This window comes from Plecotus auritus (genome assembly GCF_963455305.1).
Source record: "Plecotus auritus genome assembly, chromosome: 1".
Classification (NCBI taxonomy): domain Eukaryota; kingdom Metazoa; phylum Chordata; class Mammalia; order Chiroptera; family Vespertilionidae; genus Plecotus; species Plecotus auritus.
The window spans coordinates 29,043,841-29,058,929 of NC_137770.1; the positions used below are offsets into that span (position 1 = coordinate 29,043,841).

General features: G+C 43.3%; 1 protein-coding gene across 4 annotated transcripts in view; it reads right to left on the reverse strand.

Moving 5' to 3' along the window:
* Positions 1 to 9,680: 9,680 nt before the first annotated feature.
* Positions 9,681 to 15,089, reverse strand: part of PCNX1 (pecanex 1) — a 171,323-nt gene continuing 165,914 nt past the window's right edge. For all 4 annotated transcript variants that reach the window (XM_080665041.1, XM_080665040.1, XM_080665039.1 and 1 more), the window contains one exon: positions 9,681 to 15,053. In XM_080665041.1, coding sequence (XP_080521167.1) covers positions 14,913 to 15,053 — 141 coding nt within the window. In that variant the 3' untranslated portion in view covers positions 9,681 to 14,912. The remainder of the gene's footprint in view (positions 15,054 to 15,089) is intronic.

Sequence of the window (15,089 nt, forward strand, 5' to 3'; positions counted from 1 at the left end):
TGGAGAAAAAGGAACCCTTGTGCACTGCTGGTGGGAATGCAGACTGGTGCAGCCACTGTGGAGAACAGTATGGAGTTTCCTCAAAAAACTAAAAATGGAACTCCCATTTGACCCAGTAATCCCACTCCTAGGAATATATCCTAAGAAACTAGAAACACCAATCAGAAAGAATATATGCACCCCTATGTTCATAGCAGCACAATTTACAATAGCTAAGATTTGGAAACAGCCTAGGTGCCCATCAGCAGATGACTGGATCAGAAAACTATGGTACATCTACACAATGGAATACTATGCTGCCATAAAAAAGAAGGAATTACTACCATTTGTAGGCACCTGGATGGAATTAGAGAACATTATGCTAAGTGAAATAAGCCAGTCAATGAAAGAAAAATACCACATGATCTCACTCATTTGTGGATAATAAAGAACATTATAAACTGATGAACAAAAAGATAGATACAGAGGCGGTAAAGCATCAAACAGACTGTCAAATTACAGCGGGAAGGTTAGGGAGAGGTGGGGGAGATAAGAGATCAACCGAAGGACTTATAAGCCTGCATATAAGCATAACCAATGGATGCAAAACATTGGGGGGTGAGGGCATGTATGGGAGTGGGGTGGGGGGGGCAATGGTAAGATATGTACACATATAATACCTTAATAAAAAAAATGGGGAAAAAATAAAAATAAAAAAGTAAAAAATAAATAAACATGGCACAATGCCTAGGAGCCCCCACAACTAAGAACTGTCACCCCAAAATGTCAACTTGGTTGGCTGTTAGTGGGTGTGGGTAGCAATCTAGCTTCCAGGAATTACCCCAAGCTCCCACGAAAAGTGGAATTAAAAAAGGGAAAGATTTTAGTAGAAACAAATTGTAGTTGAACAACTCCACTGTTTGGTAAGAAAACAGGTAACGTCTTTATTCTGACACCAAATCTGTGGAGTTTTTTCCACACCAACAGCCAATAACCCAACATGGAGTCAAATACCGGAGTTAGCACAACCCCACAGGTGAGGGCTCTGTCCCCCAGATGCCTCCACTTCAGGCGCCAGTTACCCGTCCCAGGCCACCTGTCCTGACCAAATGGCTGCAAGTTTGGGGATTCCAGTTACCCCCACCTCAGGGTTAATAATCCACTAGAACAATTCACAGAACTGAGGAAAACACTTTACTTACATTTACATTTATTATAAAGGATATAACAAAGGAACAGCCAAATGCAATGGGAGAGCAGGCAGGGCAAGGTCAGGCAAGGTCGGGTGTGGGGTGCCAAGAGATGCCACACCCTCTCTGGGCGCACCACCCTCCCAGGACATCATGCATTCACCAACCCGGAAGTGCTCCCAAACCCGGCTTTTAGGGTTGTTAATGAAGATTTCCTTTGAGATCATTGGCCACTTGCGATTGAACTCAATCCCCAGCCCATTTCTTCTCCTGGGGCTGGGAGTGAGGAGCGGGCAGAACATTCTAACCCTCTGATCAGTGATTTTTTATGGTGACTAGACCCTATTCTAAAGCCACCCCCCCAGGCCCCCCCACACACACACACAGGAATTAGCACACAAGACAGTAAATTCCACGGGTTTTGCGGAACTCTGTCAGGAACCGGGGACAAAGACCATGTCTTTATTTTGTATTTTACCACAACAGGTTCATGCCAAGCCCTGACGGCGAAGGAGAGTCTTCTAGGCAAAGACAAGAGCAGGACAGTGCAAGGTGTCCCGCGTGGTTAGAGGAGTCTCAGACTTCACAGGATGTCGGTGGGGTGGGGCCCCATGACCTCAGTATCCTGGAAGCAGGCTAGCAGATCTCCCAGGCGCCAGGCTTTCTGTAAAAGTTGGAGAGCGGGCATGGCAAGCTTCAGTTGTTACCTTTCTCCCGCAGCTGGACAATGGCCGATGGAAAGAACACCTGAGTTTGCCTTCTCTCTGCCAACCGCCATGCTGACCCTGAGTGCAGGGGGAGGGAGGGGGGAGCCTCCTTCTCTCACTGTGTCCATGGCAACCCTTCCAGAGCCCAGCAAAGAGGCAGGAGGTGCGCCTAGCCGGTGTCTCCTGGCTGTGGGGAAAGACAGCGACTGTGAACACAGGTTGCTGGTTCCCGTTGTCAGTGGTGGCGAGATTTCAGAGGGGCCTTTTCCTGTCTGGACTCAAACTGAAACGCATTGACACCAAGGGAAGCGGTGAAACCGTGGGCCAGTCTACGTTTTAGAAATCTGATATTTGGAAACCTGCAGCCTTGAAGGGTCAGGGGCTTCTCATGAAGATCTGATATTCAAGTGCTACCCAGACAGGCAGCTGACTCATCGAGAACTGTGGTGGATGTCTACGGAAAGACTCAGATCACACGTTTTCCCTCTAAAATGTGTAAACTTTGTTAGACATTGTTTTGGTAAGTGCTGTGTGAAACATGAATGACTGGCTTCTTTCTCCCCTCCCCACAGTGACTACATGCATCTTTTACAATATGCCCATGCCATGTGGTCAGCTTCCAAGGAAGAATTCATTAATGAGTCTGTTTAAGGATTCTGAAATGGGGGGTCTCAGAGCATTGCAGAGTAGCTGTTCTTTTTCATGTGAGCTCCAGACCTCATCCCCAATCCGGCATTGGGGTGGGAATGATGTGCTTACTAATGAGAGGGCGGGGAAACTAGAGATGGTGGAGGGACCATCAATGAAGAAATCTCTCCACCTCCTAATTTGACCCAAGTTTTCCAGGGGTGAAATAAAGTGGTCAAAACAAAACCAATCATGCTCCAATTCCCAACCCTCCTGCCTCATTTCTCCAAAATTTCCACCAGCTCCCAGCTGAGCAGTAAAATAAAAATATTTTTTTAAAAAAAGCAATGGTGCCCTAACTGGTTTGGCTCAGTGGATAGAGCATCGGCTTGCGGACTGAAGGGTCCCAGGTTCGATTCTGGTCAAGGGCATGTACCTTGGTTGCAGGCACATCTCCAGTAGGGGGTGTGCAGGAGGCAGCTGATCGATGTTTGTCTCTCTCATTGATGTTTCTAACTCTCTGTCCCTCTCCTTTCCTCTCTGTAAAAAATCAATAAAATATATTTTAAAAAATAAAAGAAAGCAATGGTATGTGGACCCCTGGTTTGAATAGGTTCCACCTCAGATACCGGGGATCACTTTGTAAATTATGCTTGTCTTACCACTACACTGTACACCTGAAAGTCATGTAAAATGAGATCGCACGTCAACTGTAATGGAAAAGTAGAAGTTAAATAGGCCCTTCGGAGTTATCTTGTCTTCAATTCAGACGAGCACCAGGTCTGACATTCTCTCAGGAACCAGTGATGCCTACATGATTTTAAAATTACTTTGATTACTAACATGTTATTTGCTAGACATCCCTGTGAATTGATGTTAAGAAATGAAATGAAATGAAATAAAGGGGGGAAGTAGGTCCCAGGGCCTTGTCATTCAGCTATTTTTTGTTCCTCACATCTCTTCTGGAAGGTGTGTGGCAGGGGCACCACCTGCCCCCAACACACACACATACACACACACACACACACACACACACACACACACACACACACACACTCACACACACACACACACACACACACACACTGCCCCCATGCAATCCCTCCCCAGTGAGGCTGAGCTCATGCTGCCCTCTGGTGGCCGTTTGTGTGAGGGACACTAGAATGCAGGGCCTCTGTTCCCAGGCCTGCACTCATCTGCCAGGATGTGGGAGTTTTCCTGCCTCTGCTCCCGTCATCTCCTTCATGAGCACAAGGAAAGGCCACTGCTCAACACACTACTGCCCCCTGCGAGCGAGGGTCTCACTGGACCCGCCTGGAGAATCTCTAACAGCGAGCCCTCCCCTCCTGGTGAGCAGTGCAGGTCCGGAGCAGGGACAGTGCGGGGAGGGGGTCACCGTTCACCACCAGCAGGGTGGGCACGGACACGCGCTCTGAACTTCAGAGCCCACCAGGAAGAAGCTGTTACCTTTTGAGTCGGGCAGTTGGGTGTCTCTTGTGGAAGGAAAAATACGAGTTCCAGAGCTGATTAAAGACTCCGTTACACCACAGGATGACTTGTCCTGTAGGCGCACCCCCACTGATGCTGGTGCTGAGATCCGGGCACTGTCCTGACTGTCCCGTTAGCACACGGGTTCCCACGGTGAGCTCCTGGAGGCCCAGGACCTCCCCCCGCCCCAGCCTGTGTCTAGCACAGGGCTGAGCACAGAGACCGTATTAAGTGTCCTTGAGTGAAAGAATTCTCTGCGATTGGGTCCTCATATCCTATAAATTCTTCTTCCAAGAAGGCATTCTCTTATCTAGAGTCCTCCTTTCTATGCCCAGGGTCAGTGTAATGGATGCTCCTTTCTATGCCCAGCGTCAGTGTAATGGGTGCTCCTTTCTATGCCCAGCGTCAGTGTAATGGGTGCTGCATGCCACCCAGACTTCCCTTCACAACACACTCACTCCCCTCGGTGTTCAAAGCTAAGTCCCTCCCCAGGAACTGCCCTCCTTCCAAAGGTTGGGTCTCCTCCGGGGGCGGCCCACACCCAGTAACTGATCCACGCGGGCTGGCGGGTGGCTCCGGGGGGCGGGCTGAGACCCTGGGGACCGCACCGCAGTCCACCTTTTCCCTCGGCCCACATGCTCCTTCCCCCTCCCAGGCTGAGGGCTTTCAATGCGCTGAACAAAGATGGCAAGAGGCTGAGGACAATTGCTGGCCTATTCAAGACCAAGTGTGGAAGTCAGAGGGGCCTTCTTGGAAGCATATAAAGGGGTTCTTCTCTCCTTAAGCCAGAGGGCGGCAGCAGCGGGAGGTCCGGCCAGAACACAACAGGAAGGGGACAGCTCCAGAGAAGACTGATGCCCAAGTCAGGCACGCCACGCCGAGGGCTCTTGCCGGGCTGACACCGTGGTTGTAACTGGATGCTCTTGAGAAACTTGAAGCCCCAGATCCCCCGAACACTGGCCTGCAGAGTTGACCCACTTCCTCCTGCTTGAAGACGACTTAAAGGCTGTTCCTGCCCTTCACAGTCTGCTCCCACCTCCCCTTCTGGCTCCCTGGCCAATAACTGGCCAAGCCACACCACCTGCTGGCCAGGGCAGTGCTGGGTCTGCTAAGGGAGGAAAGGGACTACCTGTTGGAGGACCGTGAGACCCTGCCCATGTGCACTGGCAGAAGCAAGAATACACATAGGACTGGGTCTGCAGGGGGATGGATCGAGAGGAACATAATATAAAGTTGGGTAAGAGCGAGTTTATCTCTGCAGCCAGTCCAGGATGTGGTGCGAGCAGCCACACAATCTCGTACCCTTAAGGCAGTGGTCGGCAAACTGTGGCTCGCGAGCCACATGCGGCTCTTTGTCCCCTTGAGTGTGGCTCTTCCACAAAATACCACGTGCAGGCACGCACGTACAGTGCGATTGAAACGTCATGGCCCATGCGCAGAAGTTGGTTTTCGGCTCTCAAAAGAAATCTTAGTCGTTGTACTGTTGATATTTGGCTCTGTTGACTAATGAGTTTGCCGACTACTGCCTTAAGGTATTCAAAGCATCTATGATGGGGCAAGGTGCTAAGGAGTTTATGGAAACCTAACTGGAGAATCTCAATGTAGAACCGTAGGGTGTCTTTTGGTCCTTCTTTGTCCACTTGAAATAGCAAATGGTCGGTTCAGTACAGCAGCCACTGCTTGAGAAGGGCAGGGTGACCAGGGACTCAGAGCTTTCAAGGATGAAGGAGTCGGTCATCCCAGCAAGGAAACCTAGAGGAAGAGCAGGTAAGCGCCTGAACTAGCAGAGGTGCTAGTCCAGGAGGAATCTCGAAAGGGTAGGAGAGGAGGGGGATGGTGGGTGTAGCGGTGCTCGGCCCAGATTCCACCTCAGGAAGGAGGCGAGCGTTCCCCCAGCTGCCGGGAGGGGTGCCCTCCCCAGTGAGTGTTCTCAGGACACCCATGGTTTTCATTCAGGACATCTTAGAAGGCCCACCCAGCTCCAGATCTACCTATAGATTTTGACTAAAGTCTGTGGTCACTGCATCACAGTTCAATTCCTCCCTCTGCTCAGTCCAGCCTCGTGTGCTGCCTCACACACATTGCCCCTGAAAGCACTCCCCAGGACACTTCCTGTGCAGAGGACCAGGCTCAGTCCGCTAACACAGGCCTAACCCACTAGTTACACCCCCAGCCACACTGCCTCAAGGCTGAACCGCAGCAGCAGCTCCACTGACTTCCTCGGGGCTCCCTTTGCAATTTCAACACCCTGTGCACCACCACTGAGAGGAATCCCCCCCAGTCTTGCCTCCATCATGCCATGTATTATGTGTATTGTCTCAGGCAAATTACTGAACCCCAGGTTAAAGAAAAATTGTGCCAGGTTAAAAAAAACCTCATAAGTCAATGGAAAACTATACATATCTGTAACGCATCTTTTTGTGTTATCAGATCCTGACTCAGTGGGAGCTATTTCATAACATTGTGAGTTGTAGGTAAGACATGCAAATTTGGTCCCCTCTAGGAGAGGTTCAATTGACTCCTCCTCCTCTCAAAAAATTTGTCTCTATTTACATTTCAACATTCCTCTACTCCATAAAAATATGTGCTTTCAAAAACTTTAAATTTGAACCTGTTATAACACGTGGTTAATTCTTCAGATGAATGCATCAAATAAAACCTTGAACATGTGCACATTTTTGTATCTGAGCCATGATTTTACCTTCTCCTGAAAAAAAATTTTTTTGCCCTCAATTTCCACATACATAAGATGATGAAAACATCTGGCAGGCTTGTTCTGGTCACAGTGGGGACTCCCTTGCTGCATCAACCTTTTTCAAAGAAACTCATGACTTTATATAGAGTCCTTTCGCTGGAACTTGCATTGTAAGAGTTACCATATGCCAGTCCTTAACTACAGACATGTCAGCAACCTGTTTGTTCCTTTTCACCGTTAGATCAATTGTGTCTAATCAGTCTATCACTGTAATTTATTATCTTAGTCCTTGAATATGGAATATTTCAAGATCAGATAACTTTACAACAATCCTTTTTAGATTAAGCAGAACCCAAGTTTTAAACTTTCTTTTTAAAAATAGTTTTACTAATCTTTTTAAACATTTGCTTGCCCCATTTCTAGATCTACACTAACAAAAGAGTAAGATGCAAATTGACCGTACCTTTCCGACGCCTACCAGCCAATCAGGAGTATGCAAATTAACACAAAGATGGCAGGTTAATTTGCATACGCAGGCACTGAGCAGCTGGGGGCGGGGTGGGATGCAGGCATTCCGCACCACCCCAGCTGCTCTGGGCCTCTGGGCAGCGTGGGAAGGCGGAAAGGTGGCTCCGGGCCAGAGCGAAGGTGGTGCCGGCAGCCAGGGGAAGGCCCATTCTTGCACGAATCTTTGTGCATCGGGCCTCTAGTAAGTTAATAAACTGTCACTCTGATCAACATATTGATCTTCTACTACTTTTATTATTACTGAATTTATTGGGGTGACATTGGTTAAATTGCTTCAGGTGCACAATTCTATAAACATCATCTGTATATTGTATTGTGTTCACCACCAAAAGTCAAGTCTCCTTCCATCACCATTAATCTCTTTATCTTCTTCTACCTCCTGCATCCCTCCGCTCCTCTGGCAATCACCATACTGCTAAGAGTTTTGTGGAGCTTTTTTGCTTAATATCTACCTTTTTCACTCAGCCCTCTGTCCTCTAACAGCTGTCAGTCTGTTCTCTGTATCATGTCTATTTTATTAAATTCCACATAAGTGAAATCATATGGTATTTGTCTTTGAAAGGTTTATTACACTTAGCATAATACTCTCCAGGTTCATCCATGCTGTTACAAAAGGTAAGATGTCCATCTTTTTTACAGCCGAGTAGTATTCCATTGTGTAAATTTTTTCATCCACTCATCTACTGATGGGCATTTGGGCTGCAGTGAACGTAGGGACATATATATTATTTTGAAACAGTGTGTGGGCATCTTTAGATATAGTCCCAGAAGTGGAATTGCTAGGTCATAAGGCAGTTCCATTTTTAATTTTTTGAAGAAGCTCCATACTGTTTTCCACAGTGGCTGCACCAGTCTGCATGCCCAATAGTGCTCAAGGGTTCCCTTTTCTCCATATCCTCGCCAGCACTGGTTAATTTACTGATTAGAGCCATTCTGACAGGTGTGAGGTGCTATCTCATTGTGGTTTTATCTCTGATGACTCGAGATCTTGAACATCTTTTCATATGTCTGTTGACCGTATGTTTTCTTGAGAAGAGTGTCTTTTTAGGTCCTTTGCCCATTTTTTAATTGGATTTTCTTGGTGTTGAGTTTTATAAGTTCTTTATAAATGTTGGATATTAAGTCTTATTATTAGTTGGTTCTGAATTCAGGTTCTGAAAAAATAACAGGTTTCTAAAAAAAAACTTTGGTTCTGACAAAATCAAGTTTAAGTAGTAACTTACAAACCCAGAAGCCAATCATAGTTGGATAAGCGATCTGCCTCCCTCTGGAACCTCTCCCCCCGCACATGAATTCTACCTCTTATGCCGCCTTACTCCATCTAAAACACACTTTGTGCAACTGTAGTTACAAAATAACGCTGATGAAGATTTCATTATGAAAAAAGCACATCTTAAACTTGACTTGATCTTCCAGGCTGTCTAGAAGAGCAGGGCTGAGTGAGGCTCTGGCATTCCTTAGGCCCAGCGTTCCCTTTCCATCAGGCTTGCAGCATGGCCATGAGCACGAGCCGGCTGCCTTGGTGGTTATGCCGTACCCTCCACGGGCGACACAGAAGCTGTCCTGTTTCAGGACTTGCCATTTCTTTGGCCTTCTCACCCGTGACCCCGATTGCCCATAGGTTTCCTTTCCGACTTGCTCTCCACAGGGTGACATACAGGTTGACAAACAGAGGTATCAACTAGAGACATGCTGGAACTTGTGGAACTGGGTAGTCTTCTGGTTTCCAGAGGAAAAGACATTACCACAATGAAGCTACTCTTTGACACCTGTCCTCCGGCCCCATGTTTTCAAAGAAAAGGTCCACGGTCACACAAAATGAATCATAAGCATGTGGACTGATTGGTTTCCAGTAATTAAACCACTTTATTTCTCTAAATACCCCTCCCAGCTCAAAAAAAGAAAAAACAGGTAACAGTTCACTTAGCTTTTACCTGGAACACATTTCAGTGCCTAGGCTATCAGTGGAGATTTTGTTCCACTTAGAACGAACTAAAAGGTTAAACCTGGTACTGCAAAAGGACCCTGCACTGGCTGGCTGTCTGCTGTTACCACCGCTACACCACTCAGTGAGCCACATCTGATACAGGAGTCGAGTAACTGCCTGGAAAGAAAACATGGACAAACCCATGGTGTGTGACTGAAGAGGAAATACTGATTTTTAAATAATAAATAATGTGACTGCATTTTAATCAGATCCTGCGGGCATGCAGAATATTGCTGAGATCCATGTATCTTCCATTGGTTCACGTGTTTTAGCTGAGGAGTCTGGCCTACCTGTATGATACATTTTGAATTATGTACATTTCTATTGTAAGATGAATCACCTGTTTATAGGCCAAATGTTTCAAATGATTATTTCAAATGATTATTTCAGAACCAAGCACATGTTTTTAAAATATATTATGCAGAATTTAATATGGCACATGCTAATTTTTCTTAATTTGACAAAAATGGACAAAAGGCAAAATGGAAAAAAAATTTATTTCCTCAGTGTTGAATCCACTGTCAATACTGTATTTTTGATGCAATATATGTGCAAAGAAAAAAAATACAATCTCAGCTTTTATTTTCCATTTTAAACAACTGCAATATTTACAGTTTAGAATAACAAACACTCAGACACACACACACACACTCACACACACACACACACACGAGTACATATTCTCATCTCGGGTTTACACTGGATGCTGGTAGAGGCAATGAACCCTCTCGGAGCCCGCGACCAGACAGAGAAGGCCATTGCCTTCCTCACATCTGCCTTCCCCGAGTCATTCCCAGGATCCTCCTTCCACTTCCTCAGGCAGAGCGCACTGCCAGACTCGTATCGGGATAAGGGAATCAGTTTTTACAATTTATTTTTATTTAAACTACAAGCTTTTAAAAAGCATAAGCAGACATGATTTTGCCCCCATTGCTATAATCTTGGTTGTAGAATCAAGCTTCATAATTTAGAAAATCTTGCTGAACCACAATGACACTAAACCCTAGTCATTCTCCACTGATCCGCTGTCTTGAGTTCCCGGTTATCACCCCATCTGTGCTAGTAACACCCTATTCACCCCGACCACAACCTTAGATGACCTTTGTTACTTAGCCTGGCTCCACAGAATCACAAACTGTCAGGTGCAGAGCTGAGGCCTAAGAAGGGAAGTAAAATCTTATATAATAGGTTAAGTCTCAGGACAGAGCTGCCACCGACCCTGCGATGACTGTCAGCTCTGGTTCCCCAAAGAGTGATACTCGGTTTCCGTAAAACGGCAGATAATGAAGTTCAGCTCACCTACTTACCTACTCTAATCCAGAAAGAGTATGTGGCTGATAAACAACTGAAAGAAATTCTTATCACATAAGTCTTTACAGATTTTGATGAGGTGTCTCAAATCAGAAATCATACTTCCGTTTTTAAGCAAAATTAATGCTCCATTCACACACCTGCCAGAACTATTTGTATAATAAATTCCTTTTCAACCACAGCTCTTACCTAAATACCTAACAAGTTAAAAAATGAGGCCTAGATGTATATCAGCTATATTTTTTAAAAAAGAGAAACAAAGAGAAGCTGGTTTTCTAATACTTAAAAAAACAACCCACTATGCATATCCAATGTAATATTAAAATGTAGGGTGCACGAATACATAGTGATAGCTCATTTTCCTTTTTCCAGATCAACAGAACTCACTTTCTCCCTACGCCTGAAACAGGAAGCCGTAAGTCCAATAGCAGGCTCCAAGTATCATCTCTGCCCTCACCGACATTCATTATTCTCCCCACACTTCTTGGAATTGAAGGAAAAGCCTCTAAATAAAAATTGATGTTTTATATCTCATTTGTGTCCAGGCAAAGTAATTTTATATTATCACATCACACTATAAACAACAACGAAACTAAGAATGAAGACTGAGGACTTAAAAATAACAGGAGGGGGCCTTTGTCCCTCCTCATGAAAAAGCAATGAAAATAAACACAAAAGCAATGAACACCCTGGGCTGCAGTGTATCGTTTAACAGCTAGTAAATATAAACTCAAAGAATTCTCACTCCATATTACTGTCATCTTTTCCTCAAGCCACATATTGAGGAGGAAGGATTTTTGAAAGTTAACTGAAAGGAAAAGGTAATGTTAGACTCTGGGCAAATATGAAGACCCAGTTCTGGAGGAACAACTCAATGCAGCCACCCACCAAACGAAGCTTTTCTCGGAGAGGCAGAGGATGCCGCTCAGACCAAGGCAGAATTTATTAAAGATAAGCAAGCTACCCTTGCCTAGATCTGAGGCTGTTCTTTGTATTTTGATACAAAATGTAAAAATAAACCAACCCAGAAAGAGAGTTAACATCTTCTTAACGAGATGTAGTTTCCTACATAAAGACTTGTATTTTCATTGCCTGACACTTAGTACAGAGGAATTTTCCTTATCTCGTAACAGAAACACTGTCTACTTCTGTTTCAAAGATTACTAGAAGTATCTCAGATAGACTTGAAATACCTTTAAAAATACTTCAAACCTAATGGAAGTTAACCTTCCAGTAATGGAAACTCAAAGAAGGCAGAACACGGATGAAGGTTGTTCACTAATTTCCTGAAAGGTAGCTAATCTCCTTTTACCATAAAAATATACAGTCTTACCACCTACTCTCCCAAGCCCCTTAAATATCAGTATATTAATCTAGGCTCTTTAAAAAAAAATTGGTTCTTTAGAAAAAAGTGACCATTTAAAGTCTTATCAAGTATTGAAAAAATGGTGTAAAAAGAGGGCTCACACCAACTTATAAGCTGAAAGATTAACTAAAAGCTTAATTTTGAGTTACAAAATTATTTTTACCACTGAATGAGAGGAAACAAGAAGACAAGCTAATAATTATATATAGTCCAGGACTCCCTTTCAAAGGGGGAAAAAATAAAATCAAACAACAACAAAAGGTATTAATGAAACTCTATTTAAAGGAAATAAAATACTAGTGTTTTAATTTCATATTTTTACATTCAACTTATGGAACTTTGGAAGTTTTGCAACGGTGAAGACACTATGTCTGCTGGTCTCACACATTAATAAAAATGTGAAGCAGGTAATCGAAATGGCTCACTATTCTGAAGGATGGGGGTAGAGTAAGACATGTATGGTCAATTTAACTTAAGTATGTATACTTTTTAATAATTTAGGTCAAGTTATTGTTAAGAAAGAAATATTTCTTCATTTATCACTATTTCCCCTAATGCAGTTTTTAGAAAAGTACTATAATTTGTAAAAGACTACCCATTTTAGGCTTAAAAAAGAACAGGGTTCCTGATTCATAAAACTTCACTAAAGGGCTATCTGATAACAAAATCCAACTTGTTTTGAGGAAAATGTCCACTAGTTGCTACCCCATATCAAGATGCAATATATGTGTTCCATATAAAATTTAGTCTGGCATTTGAAATCTGACTTTTAGGAGTGTATTTATCATTGGGGGTAGGAATAAAAGTAATTCTAGCCATTCAGACTGAATCATCTGAAATTCAGATTTTTTGTGTGTATATGCAGGAAAGTGAATTATTTTCCACTTAATACTAAATATTAGTATTTAGTAGCATTTAATATTTATCTTCTCACCGAGGTAACGACCATAAAAAGGTCACATTATTTCAGAAAGGGGACAGGCAATAGGGAGCAAAATTCCTGTGAGATTTTAAATAAATATACATAGATAAGCATGTATATTTTCAGAAAGAAAGAAAAAAGAGCCTGAACTTTAATGGCATACTACAGAACTGCAAAAAAAAGGCAAAAACAGAACAGAGTGACAGTATCAGGGAAACACATTTTGATTGGTCAATTTAGAAAGGGTACCTTTGTGCAAAGGTTTAGAAAATCATTTGACAAATGTTTTTAAACAGTAAATTTTACAAAGTGTGAAGTCTGGAAATGTTAACACAAGGCACATTGGGTCCTGAATAACCATAAGAATGTTAAATTAGAAAAAGGAAAAATAGATTTTGAGTGGAAATGCAGTAAGAAGCATTTATTTATTTCCTTCCTTAGTTTTCATTCCTTCTACTGAAGTGTTATGCTACACTGTAATATCTATATTACAATTAGTAGGAAAAACAGCTTCTCTCTCTCCTGTCACCTCAAAAAAAAGATACTTTAAACCCACGATGTCCAACACAGTAGCCACTAGGCACAGTGGCTAGTGAGTACTTGCAATGGGCTAGGGCTCGCGCCTCAGGCTGAAACAGGAATACTTTGGATATATCAGATTACACAGAATGCTTGATGAAGACTAATTTCACCTCCTTCTGACTATCCATTTAGGCGGTAGAAAGACGGCTGCTCTTAAACGCTCAGAAGAAACATAGAGTCTTCTTTTTCACTTAACCAGGGAAAATATTCAGAAGGATTTTAAAAATACCAAGTTGACAAATCTAAATTGCAGTTCCCACCCAGCCCAATTGTAAATCATATAAATTTCCCTGAATACATGCATTTAAAAAAATAAAATTTACGTTATGAGACAACATATGAATTAAGTCAATTTACAGTTATAAATATTTCAATTACAGCTAAACACTATAAATTACAGGAAATAAAATTCAAGTAATAGAAAAAGGAGAGAAAAATTAAAGAAGTTATTAAAGAGGGATATAACAATAAGAACTGCACCATCTGGATAATTTTGTTTGAAAAAATTTTACTTGATTAACTGAACTGCATGTAAATAACTTCAAGAGCTAAGAACTCTTAAAATAAAAAGCAATCAATCCTCTCTTCGAATTCCTGGACACTCATCTTCCTTGAAAAGCACAAGTGTTTTCTTCCCATGATTGGCCCCGAGAGTGTGCCGATGGAGCAGCAAGGACCTGGGACCCACCGCAGGAGCTCACCTGCGATGCGGACTCAGGAGCTGGCGGAGTGTGCGCAGGACCCACTCACTGACCACTGGCTCCGGGAAATGTCAATCATGACGCTATTCTCTCGCGATTTAGTATTCATTTTAAAGACAGACTCCAATGTACTGGGCAGCATAGTTCCTGATACATAGGTTTATAAGGGAGGGGACGGGGTTAATCCCAGTCAATTTAAATAACGGTATTTTATTTTTATATATAAATAAATGTTCTGAGAAATCTCAGATTTTAGTGCATTGTAAAAAATTAGTGCAGTTTTTCTTCATTAAAGTTTTTAGCGCTCAAGGAATAAGATAAATATGTCTGTTCATAGTCTCTCACTGTACATTAAGCCTTTATACTGCTCTATGTCCAACTGAAGGTTTCTACACGGATCTGTTCTTAAAAATCAAAGTAAATGGATTTCATGTTCTATAACAAAACATGGCAATTATTTTTGGCAAAGAAACTAGAAAATATAAGATTGGCGTAGTTTTAGAAATCAAGAGTTTGTTGATTTAAAGCATAGGCAATGAATATGAAAAAACTTTTAAAGGATGTATTTTAACAGAACTTGATCCTTCATGCAAAATGTTTTCTCAGCAGCTAACTTAAAAAAATATTTTAGCTTTATTTGGGGATGAAGACAGTGACAGGTGTCAGGGCGAAGGGCGAAGGGCGAAGGAGCGGTCTGAGCCAAGCCCACTGTGTTGAGGTCTCTCCTTTTGGGATGGAACGATCCCCGCAGGCATCCTCTGCTCTCGCCTCTCTTTCTCCAACGTCTCGGAATTGACAGGGGCAAGAAACGTAGTTATGAAACACTGGCTCACACTTCAGCCCCAAGTTCTAGTACCCCGGTTTCGACCACAGTCACGTATTTATCATCAATCTGGACCAGAAGTACTGTCTTGTCGATGTGGGACCTAGTACCTGGGTCTCTGCTGCAAGGCACCCATCGGTGAATCACCTAGTGGTTCAGAATGAAACAAGACGTTAGTGGCAG